The 24,678-nt window shown below is 43.0% G+C and overlaps 1 protein-coding gene across 2 annotated transcripts; it reads left to right on the top strand.

Moving 5' to 3' along the window:
* Positions 1 to 24,236, top strand: LOC115169981 (artemin-like). Of its 2 annotated transcripts, none has more exons than XM_029726155.1 (5): positions 1 to 366; positions 473 to 775; positions 21,721 to 21,809; positions 21,984 to 22,182; positions 22,605 to 24,236. In XM_029726155.1, exons 2-5 carry the CDS (start codon positions 685 to 687, stop codon positions 23,078 to 23,080), a joined length of 855 nt encoding a protein of 284 aa, XP_029582015.1. In that variant the 5' UTR covers positions 1 to 366; positions 473 to 684; the 3' UTR covers positions 23,081 to 24,236. The 2 variants fall into 2 exon arrangements, with proteins under 2 accessions (XP_029582015.1, XP_029582016.1); XM_029726156.1 differs by having other exon boundaries at positions 1 to 361.
* Positions 24,237 to 24,678: the final 442 nt, after the last annotated feature.

Consider the following 24,678-nt stretch of genomic DNA (forward strand, 5'->3'; position numbering starts at 1 on the left):
TGTTGTTGCGGGTGTAGCGAAATGCTTGTCTTATAAAGCTCATATTGCCTTGGGCCTATTTGCTCAGCGGTGGGAAATAAATGTCACTAACAATGCATGAAACTTAAGACGTTGAGTCACCTGTAACTCATCATACATGACCCAAAGCCTCTCTGCTCCATGATGTTTTTATGACCCCCCTTCTCTCTCTCACACACACACACACACGCACACACACACGCACACACACAGAGAGAAAATAATGTGTGTTCATGTAATTGTTTGTTTGAACTGATAAAGCATTGTTTGACATGTCCACAGATGTGCTCATCATGAAATAATCAACGGAATTATCCCACAAGATTGCAGCATAAATATTTTGGTAATGTGCGTATTTATGTGTACAATTCAACTTTTGATGTAATTAGAATGATATTTATTCTGTTGCTATTCAGGGTGTAATTATAATGATATTTATTCTGTTCCTATGCAGGGTGAAACTGAAAGGATTTGGTGGAGAGCAGAACAGAAAGGCTTGGCCGCATAGAGGGAGGCGCCTTTCGTGCTCTCCTGAAACCAAAGCCTTTGAAGATTTTTTTTATTTTTTTTTTACTTCAAGCACAGAGGACATAACCTGAAAAGTTGGACGCATGAGAATTATGTACCTTTAAAGGACATCGTTGTGTGAATTTTCACCGCCAAGCCATGCTCCACAGCCGACCAGGAGCTTGCTGGGGTAAAGTGTCTGACCTCACTGGCGCGCACGCAGATTGGACTAAAACGCATTGGATAGCAGGTAAAGTAACGCACAATTTAATATTGAATAATATTACAACAAAATAATATTATTTTGAGTAGGAAATAATGCATTACGACTACATTACGACTACATACGACTGCATATCATTCATTTAAAACTGTGATATAGGTTAAATGTATTACATTCCTATTCGTTTACTTGTGCGTAATTGTACATGGTTGCCATGAAAGCTACAGTCCTTGCCTGTCATTCGTTATTTCCCTTGTCTTATTGTTTGCTTTGACAACAAGTCAATAGCTGGTTTGATGTCAAAGGCATTCTTTTCACATCAGCTGTTTTTGTCATACAAAACTCTTTGCTCACAGCTGCCACCTATATTGCCCTGACTTTTTGAGTCACCAGATTTTCTATGCAGACCTATTGGTATTTTTGTCATAAAATGTTTATCTATTATACCCTCTACTAATTGTGTATCTGTAAACTTATTGAACACTAACTATCTTTATATTAATAATTCAGCCCTTTCATCTTTGTGTTTCAAATGAGCTCTGAAAAGCAAATTCTGTGTGTACATTGACAATGGCCCTGCCCAATGTAGGCTAGACTGGCTACAATATATGTTCTCCTTGACCTTTCTTCTTGTTCCAATTCCCTAGTAGGGCCAGATAATCTCTTACTTTGAGATGGCGGTCAGTAAGTCTTAATGAGTGACCCTCTCCAGCGGTGGGCTGCAATCTGAATATCAAAGCGTCATTCACACACACCTGCTAATGTTCAATGTGTGTCCCCCTCAGAGCGTGCATACTACCTCACACACAGGGGTATGCATTTCCCCTGATTTCCATTGCCTCCCAGGTGCTAGAGAACTGTGTTTTGGCCTTGGCTGGTCTCTCTCGGGTAGTCTCTCACCTCCTCAGGGTTACCTGCATGGTGCTCAGCTGCTCGTACCTGTCTGGGTAGTCTCTCACCTCCTCAGGGTTACCTGCATGGTGCTCAGCTGCTCGTACCTGTCTGACTGGCAAACCTCTTTCAATCTGACCATGCCGTCTTATTGGTAATCAATAAGCAAACACAGACATGTGAAACGCTTCATTGCCTTTTCTTTTGATGCTGTGTCATCTTGATGTTCTGGTGCTCTCAGGACTGTCAAAACCCTGTGCCCCTCATGTCTCTCTTCATGCTATCTAACTACTGGACTCTAACTACTGGTCTCTAACTACTGGTCTCTAACTACTGCTATCTAACTACAGGTCTCTAACTACTGCTATCTAACTACAGGTCTCTAACTACTGGTCTCTAACTACTGCTATCTAACTACAGGTCTCTAACTACTGGTCTCTAACTACAGGTCTCTAACTACAGGTCTCTAACTACTGCTATCTAACTACAGGTCTCTAACTACTGGTCTCTAACTACTGGTCTCTAACTACTGGTCTCTAACTACTGCTATCTAACTACAGGTCTCTAACTACTGCTATCTAACTACAGGTCTCTAACTACAGGTATCTAACTACAGGTCTCTAACTACTGGTCTCTAACTACAGGTCTCTAACTACAGGTCTCTAACTACTGCTATCTAACTACAGGTCTCTAACTACAGGTCTCTAACTACTGGTCTCTAACTACTGGTCTCTAACTACAGGTCTCTAACTACAGGTCTCTAACTACAGGTCTCTAACTACTGGTCTCTAACTACAGGACTCTAACTACTGCTATCTAACTACAGGACTCTAACTACTGGTCTCTAACTACAGGTCTCTAACTACAGATCTCTAACTACAGGTCTCTAACTACAGGTCTCTAACTACAGGTCTCTAACTACTGGTCTCTAACTACTGGTCTCTAACTACAGGTTTCTAACTACAGGTCTCTAACTACAGGTCTCTAACTACTGGTCTCTAACTACAGGTCTCTAACTACTGGTCTCTAACTACTGGTCTCTAACTATTGGTCTTCTGTCAGTTGACCTCATACTCACCTCTAATGGTAAGGCTGCGTGCTAATGCAGTTGCGGCTTCGGTCTCAGCGTTCAGCCAGCAGCACTGTGTAGATTGGGGATGTCAGGGAACTGGGCTGAGTTGATTTAAGACTGTCCATTTACTTTGGAATCTCACTCCCATGTAGTGGTGTGTGTTTGAATAGTAAACAAACAAACATTTGACCAACTGGGGACATTTTGTTGGTCCCCACAAGGTCAAATGCTTTTTCTAGGGGGTTTAGGGTTAAGGTTAGAATTAGGGTTAGGGTTAGGAGCTAGGGTTAAGGTTAGGTTTTCGGGTTTGGGTTAGGGTATGGGTTAGCGTTAGGGAAAATGGATTTTGAATGGGACTGAGCCTCCACTGCTTCCACTTCCTCGGGTCAAAGGTCATGGAGGTCTGTACCCCGGTTAGTAGTGGTCAGATCAACTGGACACTCCTTTTCCCTTTGACTGCGACCTCCCTCTGGCCTGCATGGTCTTTTTAAACACGCTTGGAGTTTATGGGTAAGAAAAGCTGCTGTTTGGTTTGGAGGTGTATATCTCTACACTCTGATGCTTCTTCTTCGCTCCTCTTTCATTGCTTATTGCATCGTAATATCTACCTGTATTGCCTCTGATAGGCAGTTAGCTCCAGCGCAATGTAAAAATGTATTAACATGTTATATATTTTGTTATTAACTCGCTAGTCACTAAGCTCAAGTGTTATTCAAGTTCTAGTCCCTCCCCCTAGTGGTAAGCAAATATTAAATCATTTAAAAATTGGTATCAACTGCAGGTTTTACATATGACTTTCTGTAAGGTCTAAAAATCCAGTGTAATAGATTTCTATGTAGAAGTCTATGCAGGGGAGGTGTGTCTGGCTTGCCTTGTCTGTGAGAGTGTGACTGACGTTACTGGATAATGTCACTCTGATTGAGCCTTTAAGATGAGATGGAGGAGAATAAGTAATGAGAAATAGACTATGCAACCCAGAGTGCCACAGGGCAACCTCAACCTCAACCTGGAACTGTTTAGAGAACTCACTGAGCCACAATACGTATTTTGGGGTGAAGTGAAGGGGGCATGCTCTGACTAAAACACATTTCAATTTATACTTAAAAACAACAACAACTGCTCACTCTTCCATTACTTTCTTGCAGTTGACACAAACTGCTAAGTATACTAGAATTATACATGTATTATTGCACTTAATGTCTATTTCTGATTTAACAGACTTACATTTAGAACAAAGCGATAGTTAGCACAGCTGTATTCTTCTGAAATTGCCGGGTCAGCTCCATTCATCATGGTGTCATGGGCTGCTTTGAACTGACGGGCCAGCAGGTCATTACGAGAAGGGCTCGAGACAAGTGGGCGACACGGAAATGCTTTGCAGGGCATTTGTTCATCCAGACACACTAATGGTCAGCTTTCCCTGGGCCTGGACCCACACTGAACTGAATTTAAAGAAATTAGTGAGGAAGGGCAAGGGAAGGGAAGGTTTGTTGGGGGTAGAGTAGGAGTGGGCAGGGGGGGGTTGTTGGGGGTAGAGTAGGAGTGGGAAGGGGAGGTTTGTTGGGGGTAGAGTAGGAGTGGGCAGGGGGGGTTGTTGGGGGTAGAGTAGGAGTGGGCAGGTGGGGTTTGTTGGGGGTAGAGTAGGAGTGGGCAGGGGGGGGTTGTTGGGGGTAGAGTAGGAGTGGGCAGGGGGGTTGTTTAAGGGTAGAGTAGGAGTGGGCAGGGGGGGTTGTTGGGGGTAGAGTAGGAGTGGGCAGGGGGGGTTGTTTAAGAGTAGAGTAGGAGTGGGCAGGGGGGGTTGTTGGGGTAGAGTAGGAGTGGGCAGGGGGGGTTGTTGGGGTAGAGTAGGAGTGGGCGGGGGGGGGGGGTTGTTGGGGTAGAGTAGGAGTGGGCGGGGGGAGGTTTGTTGGGGGTAGAGTAGGAGTGGGCGGGGGGGTTGTGTGTGTGTGTTTGTGTGCTGTTTTTTGTTTTTTGTAGATATCTCTCTATATAATGTCTCCAACATTTTCCTCCTCTCTCTCTCTCTATATATATATATATATATATATATACAGTTATATACAGTACAAGTCTGAAGTTTACATACACCTTAGCCAAATACTTTTAAACTCAGTTTTTAATCCTAGTAAAAATTCCCTGTCTTAGGTCAGTTAGGATCACCACTTTATTTTAAGAATGTGAAATGTCAGAATAATAGCAGAGAGAATGATTTATTTCAGCTTGTATTTCTTTCATCACATTCCCAGTGGGTCAGAAGTTTACATACACTCAAATGGTATTTGGTAGCATTGCCTTTAAATTGTTTAACTTGGGTCAAACGTTTCAGGTAGCCTTCCACAAGCTTCCCACAATAAGTTGGGTGAATTTTGGCCCATTCCTCCTGGCAGAGCTAATGTAACTGAGCCAGGTTTGTAGGCCTCCTAGCTCGCACACGCTTTTTCTGTTCTGCCCACAAATTTTCTATGGGATTGAGGTCAGGGCTTTGTGATGGCCACTCCAATACCTTGACCTTGTTGTCCTTAAGCCATTTTGCCACAACTTTGGAAGTATGCTTGGGGTCATTGTCCATTTGGAAGACCCATTTGCGACCAAGCTTTAACTTCCTGACTGATGTCTTGAGATGTAGCTTCAATATATCCACATAATTTTCTTACCTCATGATGCCATCTATTTTGTGAAGCGCGTCAATCCCTCCTGCAACAAAGCACCCCCACAACATGATGCTTCTACCCCCGTGCTTCATGGTTGGGATGGTGTTCTTCGGCTTGCAAGCATCCCCCTTTTCCCTCCAAAGATAACTATGGTCATTATGGCCAAACAGTTCTATTTTTGTTTCATCAGACCAGAGGACATTTCTCCAAAAAGTACAATCTTTGTCAACATGTGCAGTTGCAAACCGTAGTCTGGCTTTTTTATGGCGGTTTTGGAGCAGTGGCTTCTTCCTTGCTGAGCAGCCTTTCAGGTTATGTCGATATAGAACTCATTTTACTGTGGATATAGATACTTTTGTACCTGTTTCCTCCAGCATCTTCAAAAGGTCCTTTGCTGTTGTTCTGGGATTGATTTGCATTTTTCGCACCAAAGTACATTCATTTCTAGGAGACAGAACATGTCTCCTTCCTGAGCGGTATGACGGCTGCGTGGTCCCATGGTGTTTATACTTGCATACTATTGTTTGTACAGATGAATGTGGTACCTTCAGGCATTTGGAAATTGCTCACAAGGATGAACCAGACTTGTGGAGTTCTACCATTTTTTTTCTGAGGTCTTGGCTGATTTCTTTAGATTTTTCCCATGATGTCAAGCAAAGAGGCACTTGAGGTAGGTTAAGCAAAGACTTGAGGTAGGCCTTGAAATGCATCCACAGGTACACCTCCAATTGGCTCAAATGATGTCAATTAGCCTATCAGAAGCTTCTAAAGCCATGACACATTTTGATGGAATTTTCCAAGCTGTTTAAAGGCATAGTCAACTTAGTGTATGTAAACTTCTGACCCACTAGAATTGTAATATAGTGAATTATAAGTGAAATAATCTGTAAACAATTGTTGGAAAAATTACTTGTGTTATGCAGAAAGTAGATGTCCTAACCGACTTGCCAAAACTATAGTTTGTTAACAAGAAATTTGTGGAGTGGTTGAAAAATGAGTTTTAATGACTCCAACCTAAGTGTATGTAAACTTCTGACTTCAACTGTATATCTCTCTCTCTCTCTATCACTCTCTCACTCACTCTCTCTCACTCTCTTTCTCTCTCTCCCACTCTCCCTCTCTCATTCTCCCTCTCCCTCTCTCTCCCTTTCTCACTCTCCCTCTCTCCCTTTCGCACTCTCCCTCTCTCATTCTCCCTCTCCCTCTCTCTCCCTTTCACACTCTCCCTCTCTCCCTTTCGCACTCTCCCTCTCTCTCTCCCTCTCCCTCTCTCCCTTTCTCATTCTCCCACTCTCATTATCCCTCTCTCTCTCCCTCTCCCTCTCACTCTCTTCCATCACTCTCTCTCTCTCTCTCCCACTCTTCCTCTCTCTCTCACTCTCTCCCTCTCTCTCCCTCTCCCTCTCTCCCTCTCCCTATCTCTCCCTTTCTCCCTCTCTCCCTTTTTTAAATGTATTTACATTTTTTATTTCAACTTTATTTAACCAGGTAGGCCAGTTGAGAACAAGTTCACATTTACAACTGCGACCTGGCCAAGATAAAGCAAAACAGTGCGACAAAAACAACAACACAGAGTTACACATAAACTAACATACAGTCAATAACACAGTAGCAAATATATGTACAGTGTGTGCAAATGTAGAAGAGTAGGGAGGTAAGGCAATAAATAGGCCATAGAGGCAAAACAATTACAATTTAGCATGAACACTTGAGTGATAGATGTGCAGATGATGATGTGCAAGTGGAGATACTGGGGTGCAAAAGAGCAAGAAGATAAATAACAATATGGGGATGAGGTAGTCAGGTGTGCTATTTACAGATTGGCTGTGTACAAGTACAGTGATCTATAAGCTGCTCTGACAGCTGATGCTTAAAGTTAGAGAGGGAGATATAAGACTCCAGCTTCAGTAATTTCTGCAATTCGTTTCAGTCATTGGCAGCAGAGAACTGGAAGGAAAGGCGGCCAAAAGAGGAGTTGGCTTTGGGGGGGATCAGTGAAATATACCTGCTGGAGTGCGTGCTACGGGTGGGTGTTGCTATGGTGACCAGTGAGCTGAGATAAGGCAGGGCTTTACCTAGCAGAGACTTATAGATGACCTGGAGCCAGTGGGTTTGGCGACGAATATGTAGCGAGGGCCAGCCAACGAGAGCATACAGGTCGCAGTGGTGGGTAGTATATGGAGCTTTGGTGACAAAACGGATGGCACTGTGATAGACTACATCCAGTTTGCTGAGTAGAGTGTTGGAGGCTATTTTGTAAATGACATCGCCGAAGTCAAGGATCGGTAGGATAGTCAGTTTTACGAGGGTATGTTTGGCAGCATGAGTGAAGGAGGCCTTGTTGCAAAATAGGAAGCCGATTCTAGATTTCATTTTAGACTGGACATGCTTAATGTGAGTCTGGAAGGAGAGTTTACAGTCTAACCAGACACCTAGGTATTTGTAGTTGTCCACATATTCTAAGTGAGAACAGTCCAGAGTAGTGATGCTAGTCGGGCGGGTGCGGGCAGCAATCGGTTGAAGAGCATGCATTTAGTTTTACTAGATTTTTAAAGCAGTTGGAGGCTACGGAAGGAGTGTTGTATGGCATTGAAGCTTGTTTGGAGGTTTGTTAACACAGTGTCCAAAGGGACAGATGTATACAGAATGGTGTCGTCTGCATTGAAGTGGATCAGAGAATCACCAGCAGCAAGAGCAACATCATTGATATATACAGAAAAAATAGTTGACCTGAGAATTGAACCCTGTGGTACCCCCATAGAGACTGCCTGAGATCCGGACAACAGGCCCTCCGATTTGACAAACTGAACTGTATCAGAGAAGTAGTTGGTGAACCAGGCGAGGCAGTCATTTGAGAAACCAAGGCTATGGAGTCTGCCGATAAGAATGTGATGATTGACAGAGTCGAAAGCCTTGGCCAGGTCGATGAAGACGGCTGCACAGTACTGTCTTTTATCAATGGCGGTTATGATATTGTTTAGGACCTTGAGATTGGCTGAGGTGCACCCATTACCAGCTCTGAAACCAGATTGCATAGCGGAGTAGGTACGGTGGGATTGTAAATGGTCGGTGATCTGCTTGTTAAATTGGCTTTCCAAGATTTTAGAACGGCAGGGCAGGATGGATATAGGTCTATAACAGTTTGGGTCTAGAGTGTCTCCCCCTTTTGAAGAGGGGGATGACCGCTGAAGCTTTCCAATCTTTGGGGATCTCAGATGATACGAAAGAGAGGTTGAACAGGCTAGTAATAGGGGTTGCAACAATTTCAGCTGATAATTGTAGAAAGAGAGGCTCCAGATTGTCGAGCCCAGCTGATTTGTAGGGATCCAGATTTTGCAGTTCTTTCAGAACATCAGCTGTCTGGATTTGGGTGAAGGAGAAGTGGGGGGGGGGGGGGGGCTTGGGCAAGTTGCTGCAGGGGGTGCAGAGCTGTTGGCTGGGTTAGGGGTAGCCAGGTGGAAAGCATGGCCAGACGTAGAAAAATACTTATTGATATTATTGATTATCGTAGATTTTTCGGTGGTGACAGTGTTTCCTAGCCTCAGTACAGTGGGCAGCTGGGAGGAGGTGCTCTTATTCTCCATGGACTTTACAGTGTCCCAAAACTTTTTGGAATTAGTGCTACAGGAAGCAAATTTCTGTTTGAAGAAGCTAGCCTTAGCTTTCCTAACTGACTGAGTATATTGGTTCCTGACTTCCCTGAAAAGTTGCATATCGCGGGGGCTATTCGAAGCTAATGCAGAACGCCACAGGAAGTTTTTGTGCTGGTCAAGGGCAGTCAAGTCTGGGGTGAACCAAGGGCTATATCTGTTCTTAGTTCTACATTTTTTGAAAGGGGCATGCTTATTTAAGATGGTGAGGAAAGCACTTTTAAAGTGCAACCAGGCATCCTCTACTGACGGGAAGGGGTCAATTTCCTTCCAGGATACCCGGGCCACGTCGATTAGAAAAGCCTGCTCGCTGAAAATAGAGGGCAAATTGGTCAGGATGATATCTAAGAGGGTGCCCATGGTTACGGATTTAGGGTTGTACCTGGTAAGTTCCTTGATCATTTGTGTGAGATTTAGGGCATCTAGTTTAGATTGTAGGACAGCCGGGGTGTTAAGCACATCCCAGTTTAGGTCACCTAACGGTACGAACTCTGAAGATAGATGGGGGGAAATCAATTCACATATGGTGTCCAGGGCACAGCTGGGTGGCTGAGGGGGGTCTATAACAAGTGGCAACGGTGAGAGACTTGTTTCTGGAAAGGTGGAAAGGCTGTCTCCCTTTCTCACTCTTCCTTTCTCACTCTCCCTCACTCACTGGAAAAACTCAGAAGCAAAATTACAACATTGAACAGTGAACCATCATATTTTGTCTCAAAGATCTGATAATGAAAGAGAATTATTGTTTTTGAATTTGGTCAAGATAGTGTGGGAGAGGTGGAAAAACTATTGTTATCCATCAATTAATGATAAGCCACCAGGTATAGACAACCTTAATGGGAAACTATACATTATTGATAAGCCACCAGGTATAGACAACCTTAACAGGAAACTATACATTATTGATAAGCCACCAGGTATAGACAACCTTAACGGGAAACTATTGAGAATTGTAGCAGACTGTATTACCACCCCTATCTGCTATACCTTTAACCAAAGCCTAAAGGAGGGTGCGTCCACAGGTGTGGAAGAAGGCTAAAGTAATTCCACTGCCTAAAAATAGTAAAGCACCCTTTTCTGGCTCTAACAGCCGCCCAATCAGTTTGCTGCCTATTTATGCGGATGATTCCACACTCTACATGTCAACACCCAAAGCCAGTTTGCTCACTGAAATTATAAATAAGGAGTTACAGTCAGTATCAGAATGTGTGATTAATAATAAACTGGTCTTAAATACAGTGCCTTCGGAAAGTATTCAGACCCCTTGACTTTTGAATACTTTCCAAAGGCACTAAAACAAAAATCATTGTATTTGGTTGAAAACATTCTCAAAGACCTAAACTTCAACTGGAGTTATGTATAAGAGAGCAAGTTGAGGAAGCTAAACTCCTAGGTATAACATTGGATGGCCAGTTATTATGGTCAAGTCATATTGACTAAGTTGTTGTGAAGATGGAGAGAGGTATGTCTGTTATAAAAATATGTTCTAAGTTTTTGACACAAAAATCAACTGTATTAGTTGTTCAGGCGCTGGTCTTGTCCCATCTTGATTACTGTCCCGTAACATGGTCAAGCGCAGCAAAGAAAGACCTAGCAAAGCTGCAGCTGGCTCAAAACAGAGCAGCACACCTTGCCCTTAATTACACATACAGAACTAACATCAACAACATGCCAGTGTTTCCTGGTTGAGGGTTGATGAGAGATGAACTGCTTCTCTTCTAGTTTTTATGATAAATATTACTGTGATAAAAAATCCAGATTGGCTGCATAATCAAATAACATTCAGCTCAGACACCCACAAGATATGCCACCAGGGGTCTCTTCACAGTCCCCAAGATATGCCACCAGGGGTCTCTTCACAGTCCCCAAGACATGCCACCAGGGGTCTCTTCACAGTCCCCAAGATATGCCACCAGGGGTCTCTTCACAGTCCACAAGACATGCCACCAGGGGTCTCTTCACAGTCCCCACAAGACATGCCACCAGAGGCCTCTTCACAGTCCACAAGACATGCCACCAGGGGTCTCTTCACAGTCCACAAGACATACCACCAGGGGTCTCATCATAGTCCAAAACGAATTCACAGCAATGTACAGTATTATACAGAGCCGTGATCACATGGAAATCCTTTCCATCTCCAATTACTCAAGCAAACAGAAAAATTACCTTAAAAAAAGGACAACCACTCATAGAACAGCATGTACTGTGAGGGGACACACAAACACATGCACACACAGACACACACACTCTAATACGCACATTATTTGTTTAGTTGTATTGTTTGTATTATTATTATTATTAGTTATGTTTGTATGTCATGGTATTGTAAATGTGTGTGACTGTCCTTGTGTATCAGTGTTTTGTTACTTGTCATGTTTAGTGTTTTTTGTGGACCCCAGGAAAAAGCACAAGCTAATGGGGATCCAAATAAACAAACAACCCAATCAGAATAGTGGTGTGCGTGGCTCAGTCCCATTGGGGTTAGGGTTAGGGGTGGGGCTAATGTCCTCTGGAGGATTCAATGGGTGGAGGGTCTGGTTTCACTCTCCACAGCATCTCTGAGAGGGACATTAGTTTAGGCCTGAGATTGTAAGGGTACTATAATCCACCCATACAACTTCAAACACTTTGGTTGCTCAGTAAAAACACCATTACCTTGGTTTCTCTGGACCTTTCTGGACCTTTCCTCCATGGTGTTAAAGAGAGGATGCTAACCTCAGGGCCATAGAGGTAAATCACTGCTCACTTACAGTAAACCCCAATCCAAACGGAACACGTTCTTTCATCGACATCAATGCATGATTAATGAGAAATACAAGTTAAGAGCACACATCTCAAGTAAGGATTCAGCCCTTAGGTTACAGTTTCATCATCAGACAACCACTTTGTTTGGTTCCGAGCAGCACCACTGATTGCAGCCATAGTAGTAAAACTGCCACGTCTATTTGCCATATTACAACAACAAAGAGGTTACTTCAAACAACCAACACTGTTTTTTCCCCTCAGACATCATTGCATGCATGATAGAACAGCAGAGTATTTACTACGATGCTGGACGCTCCTCTCTTTCCTTTCATAAACAAAACAAAAACAATAACAAATGCGCCTGGGGTGACCAGTGGCGCTGTTTCACCTTATGCTTTGCTCAGCTTAAAGGGTTGAAGTGCAGTTGTACTACTCTCTCTCCCATCCAGAGCCACTATGTCCAAAACATTGATATTGGACCCTGGGAAGTGTTGTACACATCTTCTGATTGGCTGCTTCTGACCAGGGTTATCTGAGCCGCAAACATTGCCAGGTATCTGGTTCTCATTTTAAGCAGAGTTCTGTGGGTTTTTGACAGGCGACAGCTGAGCTAAAGAGTGGAAACTGGCACTAACAAGCAATTACCTCCTCTCCTCTCCAGCCTGGAAGGCATTAGGGGATTATGCAGCATAATCAGATCCTCTGGTTTTGTCGCTGCTGACTGCAGTTTAGTCTAGCGTCAGTTAGAAGGGCATATCTGGCGCATTGTGGTCAGAGTGGTATTTGATATTTTATTAGGATCCCCATTAGCTGTTGCAAAAGCAGCAGCTACTCTTCCTGGGGTCCATAGAAAACATGAAACACAATAGAGAATGAGATAATACAGAACATCAATAGAACAGCTCAAAGAACTACATTTTTTTAAAGGCACACGTAGCCTACATATCAATGAATACACACAAACTATCTAGGTCAAATAGGGGAGAGGCATTGTGCCGTGAGGTGTTGCTTTATCTATTTTTTTGAAACCAGGTTTGCTGTTTATTTGAGCAATATGAGATGGAAGGAATTTCCATGCAATTAGGGCTCTATATAATACTGTATGCTTTCTTGAGTTTGTTCTGGATTTGAGAACTGTGAAAAGACCCCTGGTGGCATGTCTGGTGAGATAAGTGTGTGTGTCAGAGCTGTGTGTAAATTGACTATGCAAACAATTTGGGATTTTCAACACATTGTTTCTTATAAAAAGAAGAAGTGATGCAGTCAGTCTCTCCTCAACTCTTAGCCAAGAGAGACTGGCATGCATAGTATTTATATCAGCCCTCTGATTACAATTAGGAGCAAAACATGCCGCTCTGTTCTGGGCCAGCTGCAGCTTAACTAAGTCTTTCCTTGCAGCACTGGACCACACGACTGGACAATAATCAAGATTAGATAAAACTAGAGCCTGCAGAACATGCTTTTTTGAGTGTGGTGTCAAAAAAGCAGAGCATCTCTTTATTACGGCCAGACCTCTCCCCATCTTTACAACCATTGAATCTATATGTTTTGACCATGACAGTTTACAATCTAAAGTAATACCAAGTAATTTAGTCTCCTCAACTTGTTCAACAGCCACACCATTCATTACCAGATTTAGCTGAGGTCTAAAACTTAAGGAATGATTTGTACCAAATACAAATGTTCTTAGTTTTAGAGATGTTCAGGACCAGTTTATTACTGGCCACCCATTCCAAAACAGACTGCAACTCTTTGTTAAGGGTTTCAGTGACTTCATTAGCTGTGGTTACTTATGCGTATATGGTTGAATCATCAGCATACATGGACACACATGCTTTGTTTAATACCAGTGGCAGGTCATTGGTAAAAATAGAAAAGAGTAGATGGCCTAGAGAGCTGCCCTGTGGGACACCACACTTAACATGTTTGACATTAGAGAAGCTTCCATTAAAGAAAACCCTTTGAGTTCTATTAGATAGATAGCGCTGAATCCACGATATGGCAGAGGTTGAAAAGCCATAACACATACGTTTTTTCAACAACAGGTTATGGTCAATAATATCAAAGGCTGCACTGAAATCTAACAGTAAAGCTCTCACAATCAATCTTATTATTATCAATTTCTTTCAGCCAATCATCAGTCATTTGTGTCAGTGCAGTACATGTTGAGTGCCCTTCTCTATAAGCATGCTGAAAGTCTGTTGTTAATTTGTTTACAGAGAAATAGCATTGTATTTGGTCAAACACAATTTTTACAACAGTTTGCTAAGAGCTGGCAGCAAGCTTACAGGTCTGCTGTTAGAACCAGTAAAGGCCGCTTTACCACCGTTGGGTAGCGGAATGACTTTGGCTTCCCTCCAGGCCTGAGGACAAAGACTTTCCTCTAGGCTCAGATTAAAAATATGATAGATAGGAGTGGCTATAGAGTCAGTTACCATCCTCAGTAGCTTTCCATCTAAATGGTCAATGCCAGGAGGTTTGTCATTATTGATCGATAACAATAATTTTTCCACCTCTCCCACACTAACTTTCCAAAATTCAAATTTGCAATGCTTTCCTTTGCATGAATACAATTGCTCACTGTTTGTTGTTGGCATTTCCTGCCTAAGTTTGCCCACTTTGCCAATGAAATAATCATTAAAATAATTGGCAACATCAAATTGTTTCATGATGAATAAGCCATCTGATTCGATGAACGATGGAGTTGAATTTTTCTTTCTGCCCATAATTTATTTTAAAGTACTCCAAAGTTTTTGTTCCATGATTCTATATGTCATTGATCTTGGCTTCATAATACAGTTTCTTATTCTTTTTGTTAAGTTTAGTCACATCATTTCTCAATTTGCTGTAAGTAAGCCAGTCAGATGTGCAGCCAGACTTATTAGCCACTCCTTTTGCCCCATCTCTTTCAACCATACAGTTTTTCAATTCCTCATCAATCCATGGAGCCTTAACAGTTCTAACAGTCAGTTTCTTAACAGGTGCATGTTTATCAATAATTAGAAGAAGCAATTTCATAAATTCATCAAGTGCAGTGTCTGGATGCTCCTCATTATAATCACATCAGACCAACAAATATTTTTAACGTCATCCACATAAGAGCCACAGCAAAATCCTTTGTATGATCTCTTATACACTATTTTGGGCCTGGTTTATGGAACTTTGGCTTTCCTGGATATAGCCACTATATTGTGATCACTGCATCCAATGTGTACGGATACAGCTTTAGAACAAAGTTCTACAGTATTAGTAAAAATGTTATCGATACATGTGGATGATCTTGTTCCTGTAGTGTTTGTAAACACCCTGGTAGGTTGATTAATAACCTGAACCAGATTACAGGCACTGGTTACAGTAAGAAGCTTCCTCTTGAGTGGACAGCTTGATGAAAACCAGTCAATATTCAGGCCCCCAAGAAAGTAGAACTCTCTGTTTACATCACATACACTATCAAGCATTTCACACATATTATTTAGATACTGACTGTTAGCCTATAGCAACACCCCAAAAGAAAAGGCTTTAGATGTGCCAAGTGAACCTGCAACCACAACACTTCAATAACACTTGACATAAGATCTTCTCTAAGCATTACAGGGATATGGCTCTGAATATATACAGCAACACCTCCCCCATAAGCATTTCTGTCTCTTCTATAAATGTTACATCCTTGTATTGCTACTGCTGTATCATCAAATGAATTATCTAAGTGAGTCTCAGAAATGGCTAATATATGAATGTTATCTGATGTTAACAAGTTATTGATTTCATGAACCTTATTTCTAAGGCTACATATATTAATATGGGCTATTTTCAGCCCTTTCCTGGGTAGCTTATCAGAGACAGACATAATACTGAAAAGAGCAAACAAAGCAAGAGGAAAAATGTACATTCTGCAGTCCATTAATCAAATGGTGTGTGTGTGTATGTGCTGCGGACCCATAGGCTTGGCTCTCTCATCCCTTCCAGGCTTCTGGTGGACAATGAGCCTGTCATAGCGGATGTAAACAATGTCCCAACGCGCTCCGGCAGCTTTCATGGCTGGGATCAGTTCTTTCCTCTTCTGGCGCACAGCTTCAGGATAGTCCTCGTTGAGGAAGATACACGTTCCTTTCAAGTTCTTGGCCCCTTCCAGAACATCTACCTTGTCCTTGAACCTCAGGAACTTGACCACTATTGGCCTGGGCCTATCACCTAGGCCGGTGGTGGGTTTTCCAGTCCTGTGGGCGCGCTCCACCTCAATCTTCCTGTGGTCCATCTTCAATTTCTTAGAGATCATTTCCCTCACTTTGTCCTCAGACTCCGTCCAGGTCTCATGTGGAGATTCTGCAATTCCGTCCACAACCATGTTGTTCCGCCTTGATTGTCCCTCGAGATTTATCTGTCATTGTTATCATGGATTCACACACAGAACTGATGTCCTCTCTCAATGACTTACAGATTGCTGTCATTTTGCCGTTCTCCTGTTTCAACTCATCGAGCTGACCCTGGGAGAACTGCAAACTGTTCTTCAGGTCCTGGACCTCTCTGGTCAGGTCGTCCATTCTTTTATTAGTAGAATCCACAAGTATTTGGCAAAACACTTGAAGCTAATGTCTTGCTGTTGTAACATTTGCTTATAGGTCTCTTTTTGTTAGTTTAAAGGATCCTTCACATGTGATAGAGAGACATCACTGTCCTCAACGGTACTCCCAACGGCTTTGGTCTTTGTCATGGTAGCTAGTAACGTATGTTAGGCTGTTACTCCTTGCAGTTCCAGACAGGGCAGGTCACAGGGAATATTGAAAACAACAAACAGCAAGGATCTAGACAGACACAAACCCGGGACAATCCGCAGTCCCAGCCATAATGGCTAACCGTGTCGCGGGCTGCGTTCAAGAAAACCCCGCTAGCTTGATATGCAGCTAGCTAGCAGATAGGCTAGCTGCGACGCCAAATAGCTCCTCAGACCCGTCCTTGGTCGGCAGGATCACTGGAAAGAGACAAGCAGTCCCAGCAACTGATGCCAAACGCGTCGCGGGATCCAAACTAAGAAGCTAGTTAGCTAGCTACCAAGAAATTTCCAATACACTTTCAAACAACAAACTTTCCAAACAAACTTAACCGCAGCTCTTCCTCGCTCCGCGTTCAACTGGAAGTGACGTGAGGGAGGGTATGAATCGAACCCGAAACCCGCCACTTTAAGGGGCGAATCAAACCCGAACCCACCACTTTAACACGTAAGAACACACAGTACGGGACTGTGGAGATTATGGGTGTGTGTGTTTGCTACCAGCATAGTACAGAATCTGAAAAGCAACAAGTAGTCAACCGCCAGGTGTACAAATGGTCTGTTCTGACTGGATGGACTGGACATATTCGAAGAGGTTTTCACAGGAACCAGAAGGAATAAGGAACATGCATGCCGTGTATATCATCATAGGTGTTATGGAAGTTTCTGTACCCAGATAAAAGTGTGTCTGGTAATGATCAGGGGAAGACACGACAGGGGCTAGTAATTGAATCTCCTCTTTCTCCCGGGTGTCTTTTATTGTGATGGTGATTTAGTGAGGTCCGTTCCCCCTGCTGTAGGGCTCTGTCTGTGACAGGTAATGCTGGAGGACAGAACACCTCTAATGGGCTTCCTTATAGAAGATTGTTCTGTTCTGGAGAGATTGGATCTGGGCTGTTAAAGGCCAAGTTTAGGATTTTACAACTTGATGTTAGATGGTTCCTCACCTTGAAAGTAGTCTATTGACCTGGAGAAACTGTAATCCATGGTTTGGTTTTCTTCAGCCACTTCAAACTTCAGCTAACTTTAGCCACCGCTAACTAAAATTCAGAAGTAGTTATGGATTATACCATATGGCTAGCTATACCCAACTCAGTGATGATAATGTGAAACACGTTTATGTTCAAGCAATATCATTTGTCCATATATTAGTCTTGGGTGGAACACACTCTAGCCCTGAGCAAATATCTACTTAGTTTATTTACAATTAATGTGTAATTATTTATTGTTTAATACAACTGTTTACAATATTTGTATATAAACATTTTAGTCATTTAGCAGATGCTCTTATCCAGAGCGACTTACAGAAGCAATTTGGGTTAAGTGCCTTGCTGAAGGTCACATCGACAGATTTTGTTCACCTACTCGGCTTGGGGTTTCGAACCAGCGACCTTTCGGTTACTGGCCCAAAGCTCTTAACCACTAGGCTTCCTGCCACCCTCATCAATAAGGATAGCTTACATTTTTCTTCCCATCTCATTGCAAACCTAACCTTACTCAGAGCAAATTTACAATTCAATGTGTATGTACAGTACCAGTCAAAAATTTGGAAACACACCTACTCATTCAAGGATTTTTCTTAATTTGACTAATTTCTACATTGACATCAAAGCTATGAAATAACACATATGGAACCATGTAGTAACCAAAAAAGTGTTAAACAAATCCAAATATATTTTAGATTCTTCAACGTAGCCATCCTTTGCCTTGATTACAGCTTTGCACACTCTTGGCATTCTCTCAACCAGCTTCACCTGGAATGCTTTTCCAACAGTCTTGAAGGAGTTCCCACATATGCTGAGCACTTGTTGGCTGTTTTTCCTTCACTCTGCGGTCCAACTCATCCCAAACCATCTCAATTGGGTTAAGGTTGGGCGATTGTGGAGGTCAGGTCATCTGATGCAGCACTCCATCACTCTCCTTCTTGGTCAAATAACCCTTACACAGCCTGGAGGGGTGTTGGGTCATTGTCCTTTAAAAAAACAAATGATAGTCCCACTAAGTGCAAATCAGATGGGATGGCGTATCGCTCCAGAATGCTGTGGTAGCCATGCTGGTTAAGTGTGCCTTGAATTCTAAATAAATCACTGACAGTGTCACCTGCAAAGCACCCCCACACCATCACACCTCTTCCATGCTTCAGACCAAAAGACTGATATCCACCGGTCTAATGTCCATTGCTCTTGTTTCTTGGCCCAAGCAAGTCTCTTCTTCTTATTGGTGTCCTTTAGTAGTGGTTTCTTTGCAGCAATTCGACAATGAAAGCCTGATTCACACAGTTTCCTCTGAAGAGTTGATGTTGAGATGTGTCTGTTACTTGAACTCTGTGCAGCATTTATTTGGGCTGCAATCTGAGGTGCAGTTAACTTTAATGAACTTATCCTCTGTAGCAGAGAACTCTGGGTCTTCTATTCCTGTGGAAGTCCTCATGAGAGCCAGTTTCATCATAGCGCTTGATGGTTTTTGCGACTGCACTTGAAGAAACTTTCAAAGTTCTTGAAATGTTCCAGATTGACTGAACTTCATGTGTTAAAGTAATGATGGACTGTAATTTTTCGTTGGTTATTTGAGCTGTTCTTGCCATAATATGGACTTGGTCTTTTACCAAATAGGGCTATCTTCTGTATACCACCCCTACCTTGTCACAACACAACTGATTGGCTCAAACGCATTAATTAAGAAGGAAAGAAATTCAACAAATTAACTTTTAACAAGGCACACCTGTTAATTGAAATGCATTCCAGGTAACTACCTCATGAAGCTCGTTGAGAGAATGCCAAGAGGTCATCAAGGCAAAGGGTGGCTACTTTGAAGTATCTCAAATATAAAATATATGTTGATTTGTGTAACACTTTTTTGGTTACTACATGATTCCATATGTGTTTTTTATAGTGTTGATGTCTTCACTAATATTCTACAATATAGAAAATAGTCAAACTAAGAAAAACTCTTGAATGAGTAGGTGTGTCCAAATTTTTGAATGGTACTGTAATTCGTGGGTGTATTCAATAAGGGGAGGAAACTGTACCAACAACACAAATATAAGGTGACAAGCAATCGACTCTCCTTGTTTCAGTTTTGCGAATGAAGAGGCTGCTGACCAAACCAAAGCCTTTAATCAGACCAGTGAGGCCAATCACACACAGACACACACACACACTTCTCTCTCTCTCTCACACACACACACACACACACACACACACACACACACACACACACACACACACACACACACACACACTGAAGCTCTGGAGTTCTGGAGGTCTTCAGGACTCAGCTAGCCCACCTCCACCTTCTACCCCCTGAGGGGCTGGAGGCGTTGGGCTGTAAACAGCTCCAGAGCAATGGGGTGAAATGAGCCGGGCAGACAGGCCCACATACACCCAGCAGACAAGGCTAAAGGAGGCTAAACGCTCCCAGCTGTGGCATTATGGACTCAAAACAAGGCCTCTCCAGGGACCAAGAGGGGATCTGTTGAAAAAGCCCCTTTAGCCTCTCTCTCTCTCACAATGGTCAGCTTTTAAAACAGGTTAGGGGAGAGGGAGTTGGATTGCAGTCTTTCTACTCTGCATACACACACATGCGCACACACGCAGCACCACACACACAAACACACACACATTTCCCTCTGCTTTTCAGGTTCCATTGTGTAAGAGACAGACGTCTGCATTCTCCCTGGCCCTGATTTGACTTACTGTTTCTCAGTAACTATATTGATATAGTCAAGCCTCTGAAGCAGGTTGGAGATGCACACACAGACCCTATCGTAACCTTTGAACTGTTATCTTGTCAGTACTCCCTCATCCTGGGTAAAGATAGCATTGTGATGATCGTCTAGGATGCTTCCCACATGGCACCCTATTCCCTTGATGGGGCACTTCGTTTGACCAGAGCCCTATTTTTGACCAAGGTCCCTGTGGGCCTTGGCCAAAAGTAGTGCACTATGAAGGGAATAGGGTGCCACTGGAGACGTACCCTGAGGGTTGTATTTAGAAACATTGACTAGCCGCAGAGTTTACATACCTTACCATGGACATTCACGTCCCGCTCTGCCAGGCTATCGCTTCTATCTGGTGGATGATAGATTACTGTTGATGCATCTTATATAGATAGGCCTATGCTTGTTTTCACTGAATCATGGTATGTTTTGTGTCGCTGTTTTTGGTCTCTCTGAGCTGAATTTTGCTTCGCCATACCATCTGTTGATGATGTTGAAATCAACCAATTTTGTCTGCTCTCACCTTAAATGAGCTTTGAGAATCACAGAGGAGATTGAATAAAGATTATCTCGAGAACATGAGTTGTTTCTAGTCAAACCCTCCACATGTGAACGTTTCCTATGGTGTTACTTAAATGGCACATCAGCTGGGGTATATATGGAGAGCTGAGAGGACAGAGAGAACCAGTAGGATGGAAGATGAATGTACTGTAGGATGCTGGATCCATGAATCTAAAGTGACACCTCAGCTCTTTGGAGAGAGATGGAAAGGTGATGTCACTGGTTTCTGTTTCTGAGCTCAATTTATGTAATAGTCTGCTGTTCTAGCAAAAGGTGCTTGACTGTCTTAACAAATTAAGTGGAACAAACACCCATTGTTTTTTTTAGCATAATCTGTCTTCAAGTTCAGTGAGTGTGAATCTGCACCATTAGTGCTATTTACTTGTTTGTTTTCCTTTACTGTTCACCTCAAAGTTGGTGCCGAAAACCCGGGGTCAAACCAGGGACCTTTAGCTGATGTGCTGAACGCCAGTCAAATTTGTGTTTGAGCCTTTGAAGGTTCTTTACAGTAACAGTCCTTAGGGGAGATGTGCGGCCCTATCATTGACGTACAGCTAACCCGGTCACACCGTACACCTCCTATATAAACGTCTACATTTAATCCATGCTCAAACCCCTTATCACGACCTCCTCATCTCTGTGGTTTGCTCTAAGATCTCTGTGAAGCATCACTGCTTTATGTGATCCCCGTGTTCCCCTTCAGCAGAACCAGCTCTACCTCCTTCGAAAGAAGTATTTGACTGGTATCTGACTGAAGGTAGCCTGTATCTGGACAGGAGCAGTTCTGTGCCTGTATGTACTGACAAGCTGACACTAGCAGCCCGCATCATGTTGTTCGTTAATCTTATTCTTGTAAGAGTGTGTTCTTAAGGTCGGGACAATTTTGACAGAGCGAGGCCTTGTTCTGCTTTCTCTCCAGGTGGGCCAAGATGGAGGACGAGGAGGGACAGATCAGGGGTGACCACCAGACCATCAGCAGGTGCACCTTACCACCTGAGGAATGTGAAGGTGAGTTACTTATTAGCTTTACCGTCATCATAATAACCACCAGATTCATCATAATTTACCTCATCATCCATAATCATCATATTTATCATCCTCCTTATTTATCGTTGTCATATTGTTGGCTGCATTGGTTCTCTGCTCCGTGTACCAATTCTCATGGACTGTCCTCTCCTGTAGGTGCTGCTGTGGGTGGTTGTCTCTCTGCTGCCCCTGGTGGAGGGGGCCCGTATGGGCGCTGGTTTGGAGCCAGACTCTGTCCAGGCTGTGGGACTGGTGGGAGGGATGGGGGAAAGGCAGCTCCCAGACACTCTACCTGAGGTGGATGAGGAACAAGAGGAGAAGAGTGATCCGTACTCCCCCTGGCATGGCCTCTATGGTAAGAGTGGAACTAGATCTACATGTTCAACAGGACCTTCAATTTAAGCCTTGCACCTGTTAATCAGGCATGATGTTAAACGAAGGGTGTGCAACACAATTCTAGAGTATAAGCCACTGATCTTAACTTTCTCTCTCTCTCTCAAATTCAGATTGCTTTATTGGCATGAAGTACAATTTGTAGATATTGCCAAAGCAATTGTACAGCATTTCAGTAAATTAAGTAAATTGCAATGAGGAAATGAAAAACAATTCAGTAGTAGTAATAATAATAGTACATATAATAATGTATGCAAGTACAACACTACTGCTATTGTATTGTCTAATTTTCTGGTCAATAAATTTAATTTAAATAAAATAAGATTTAAAAAAAAGAATTATGGCTAAACAAAACAACAAAATCTCTCTCCCTCTCTCTCTCAGACCTCTCTGTGATGGATGAAGCGGACGACCACCCTAGTGGCCGGTGGGGGAGACGTTCCCCTCGCAACTCAGACGCCGAACCAAAAGGCTCGGCCAAGAAAAAGAAGAGGAGGAAGAAGAAAGAGAGGGATAGAAAGGGCAAAGGGAAGGGCCGGCAGCCCCAGCAGAGCAGCCCAGACTGCAGGGTGGAGAAACGAGAGATGCGGGTGCGGGACTTGGGCCTGGGCTTCGACTCGGACGAGATCGTCCTCTTCAAGTTTTGCGTGGGCTCCTGCCAGTCGTCCCGGACCAACTACGACCTGGCTCTAAGGGCCCTGATGGAGGACGGGTCCCTGCCGCGGAGGACCTCCCGGCGAGTCAGCGCCCACCCCTGCTGCCGGCCCAACAGCTACGAGCCTGTGTCCTTCATGGACGCCCAGACCGCGTGGCAGACCATCCAGTCGCTGTCGGCGGCCAGCTGCATGTGTATGGGCTGAGGGAGACAACCTGGAGGAGGGAGAATAGGAGGGGGTGGTGACTGGCTGTCACTCACCCCTGCCTGAGAATATACAGATAGTGGCTCGCCGTTGAGGCTGGGTCTAGGGAGAGCCTCTGGGTTCTGGAAGGGCAGAAGTGGTCGCTCCGAAACATATGCAGCAGGGCTGGTACCCAGTACAAAGCAGAATGGAGATTCTGTAGTGTCTTTGATGGTGGAGCGAGGCCACGCCTCTTCCCGTTGTCCATTCCCTGTTGAGGATAAGTGGATTTGTTGGCAATGGGAAACTGTCATGAGCGAATGGCAAGACGGTGACCACACAATGGTGGGATTTGAATATTCACAGCAGTTGGGATATGTATAAGACTGACCTGGGGTACTGCTGAAAATATTGACTCAAGGGTCTTAAAGAGGACCACATCTCATTGCATTTGACCACAGGTCGACAAGCTCAAAACACGTTCGACAATGTCAACATACAGTATGTTAATTCCTTCAAAACAGGGATCTTCCATACCATAATTGCATTTTTCAGTGTTGACTTGAACCCTACCAAATGGATGCCATGCATCTCTTTGAGTTACTGTATTATAACCAAGATATTTATCACAAATAAGTTATTTATTTATTATTGTTTCATATGAGATGGACTGTAGATTTATATTTATTGTCATGATCACACATCCCATGGGTTGTGTTGCTGGGTCCTTTGTCATTTAATTGTGTGGGATGTTGTTTTGAAACATCAAAAAGATCAGAACAAGTGGCAAGAACCTCAACCAGGGTTGGGGGTGTAACCGATTACATGTAACGGATTACATTTTTATAAACTGTAGTCCGTTACGTTAACAGCAAAAATATTGTTATCAGATTACAGATACTTTTGAAAAAACAAAATGATTACTTCTAGGATTACTTTTACCCCATTCACGTCCTTGTACAATATTTAGTACAATATCAAAATACACCACTGAACAAATTCTGTTTGGTGTAAATGCATGAAATGTGGTGTCAACATAGTTACTTCAAGTGTCTAGACAGGACACATAAATAATAACAATCAAAATTGGGATTTTGAGAAAATATGAAAAAGTAATTAATATGACTTCAGCATATGTATTTTGAAATACATTTCAGAATTAAATTGTTTAAAAGCATATAGTATTGTTCAAAGCCCAAATATATGATTCAACTCATTGTTGTTTGTAAACTACAGCCGTTTCTGTATCGTACAATAGTTCATCTTTGGTCAAGTCATGTGAATGTTCAAAGGATCAGATCTTTTATTTATTTTATTTTATTTAACTTTTATTTAACTAGGCAAGTCAGTTAAGAACACATTTTTATTTACAATGACAGCCTACCCCCGGCCAAACCCTAACCGGGATGACGCTGGGCAAATTGTGCGCCGCCCTATGGGACTCGCAATCACAACCGGTTGTGATACAGCCTGGAATCGAACCAGGGTCTGTAGTGACACCTCTAGCACTGAGATGCAGTGCCTTAGACTGCTGTGCCACTCGGGAGCCCCATCTTAATAATGTTTGGTATATAGATTTTCTGGACCAATATATAAATCTAAAAACAATATCTAAAGAA

The sequence above is a fragment of the Salmo trutta genome, chromosome 31 (assembly GCF_901001165.1).
Source record: "Salmo trutta chromosome 31, fSalTru1.1, whole genome shotgun sequence".
Classification (NCBI taxonomy): domain Eukaryota; kingdom Metazoa; phylum Chordata; class Actinopteri; order Salmoniformes; family Salmonidae; genus Salmo; species Salmo trutta.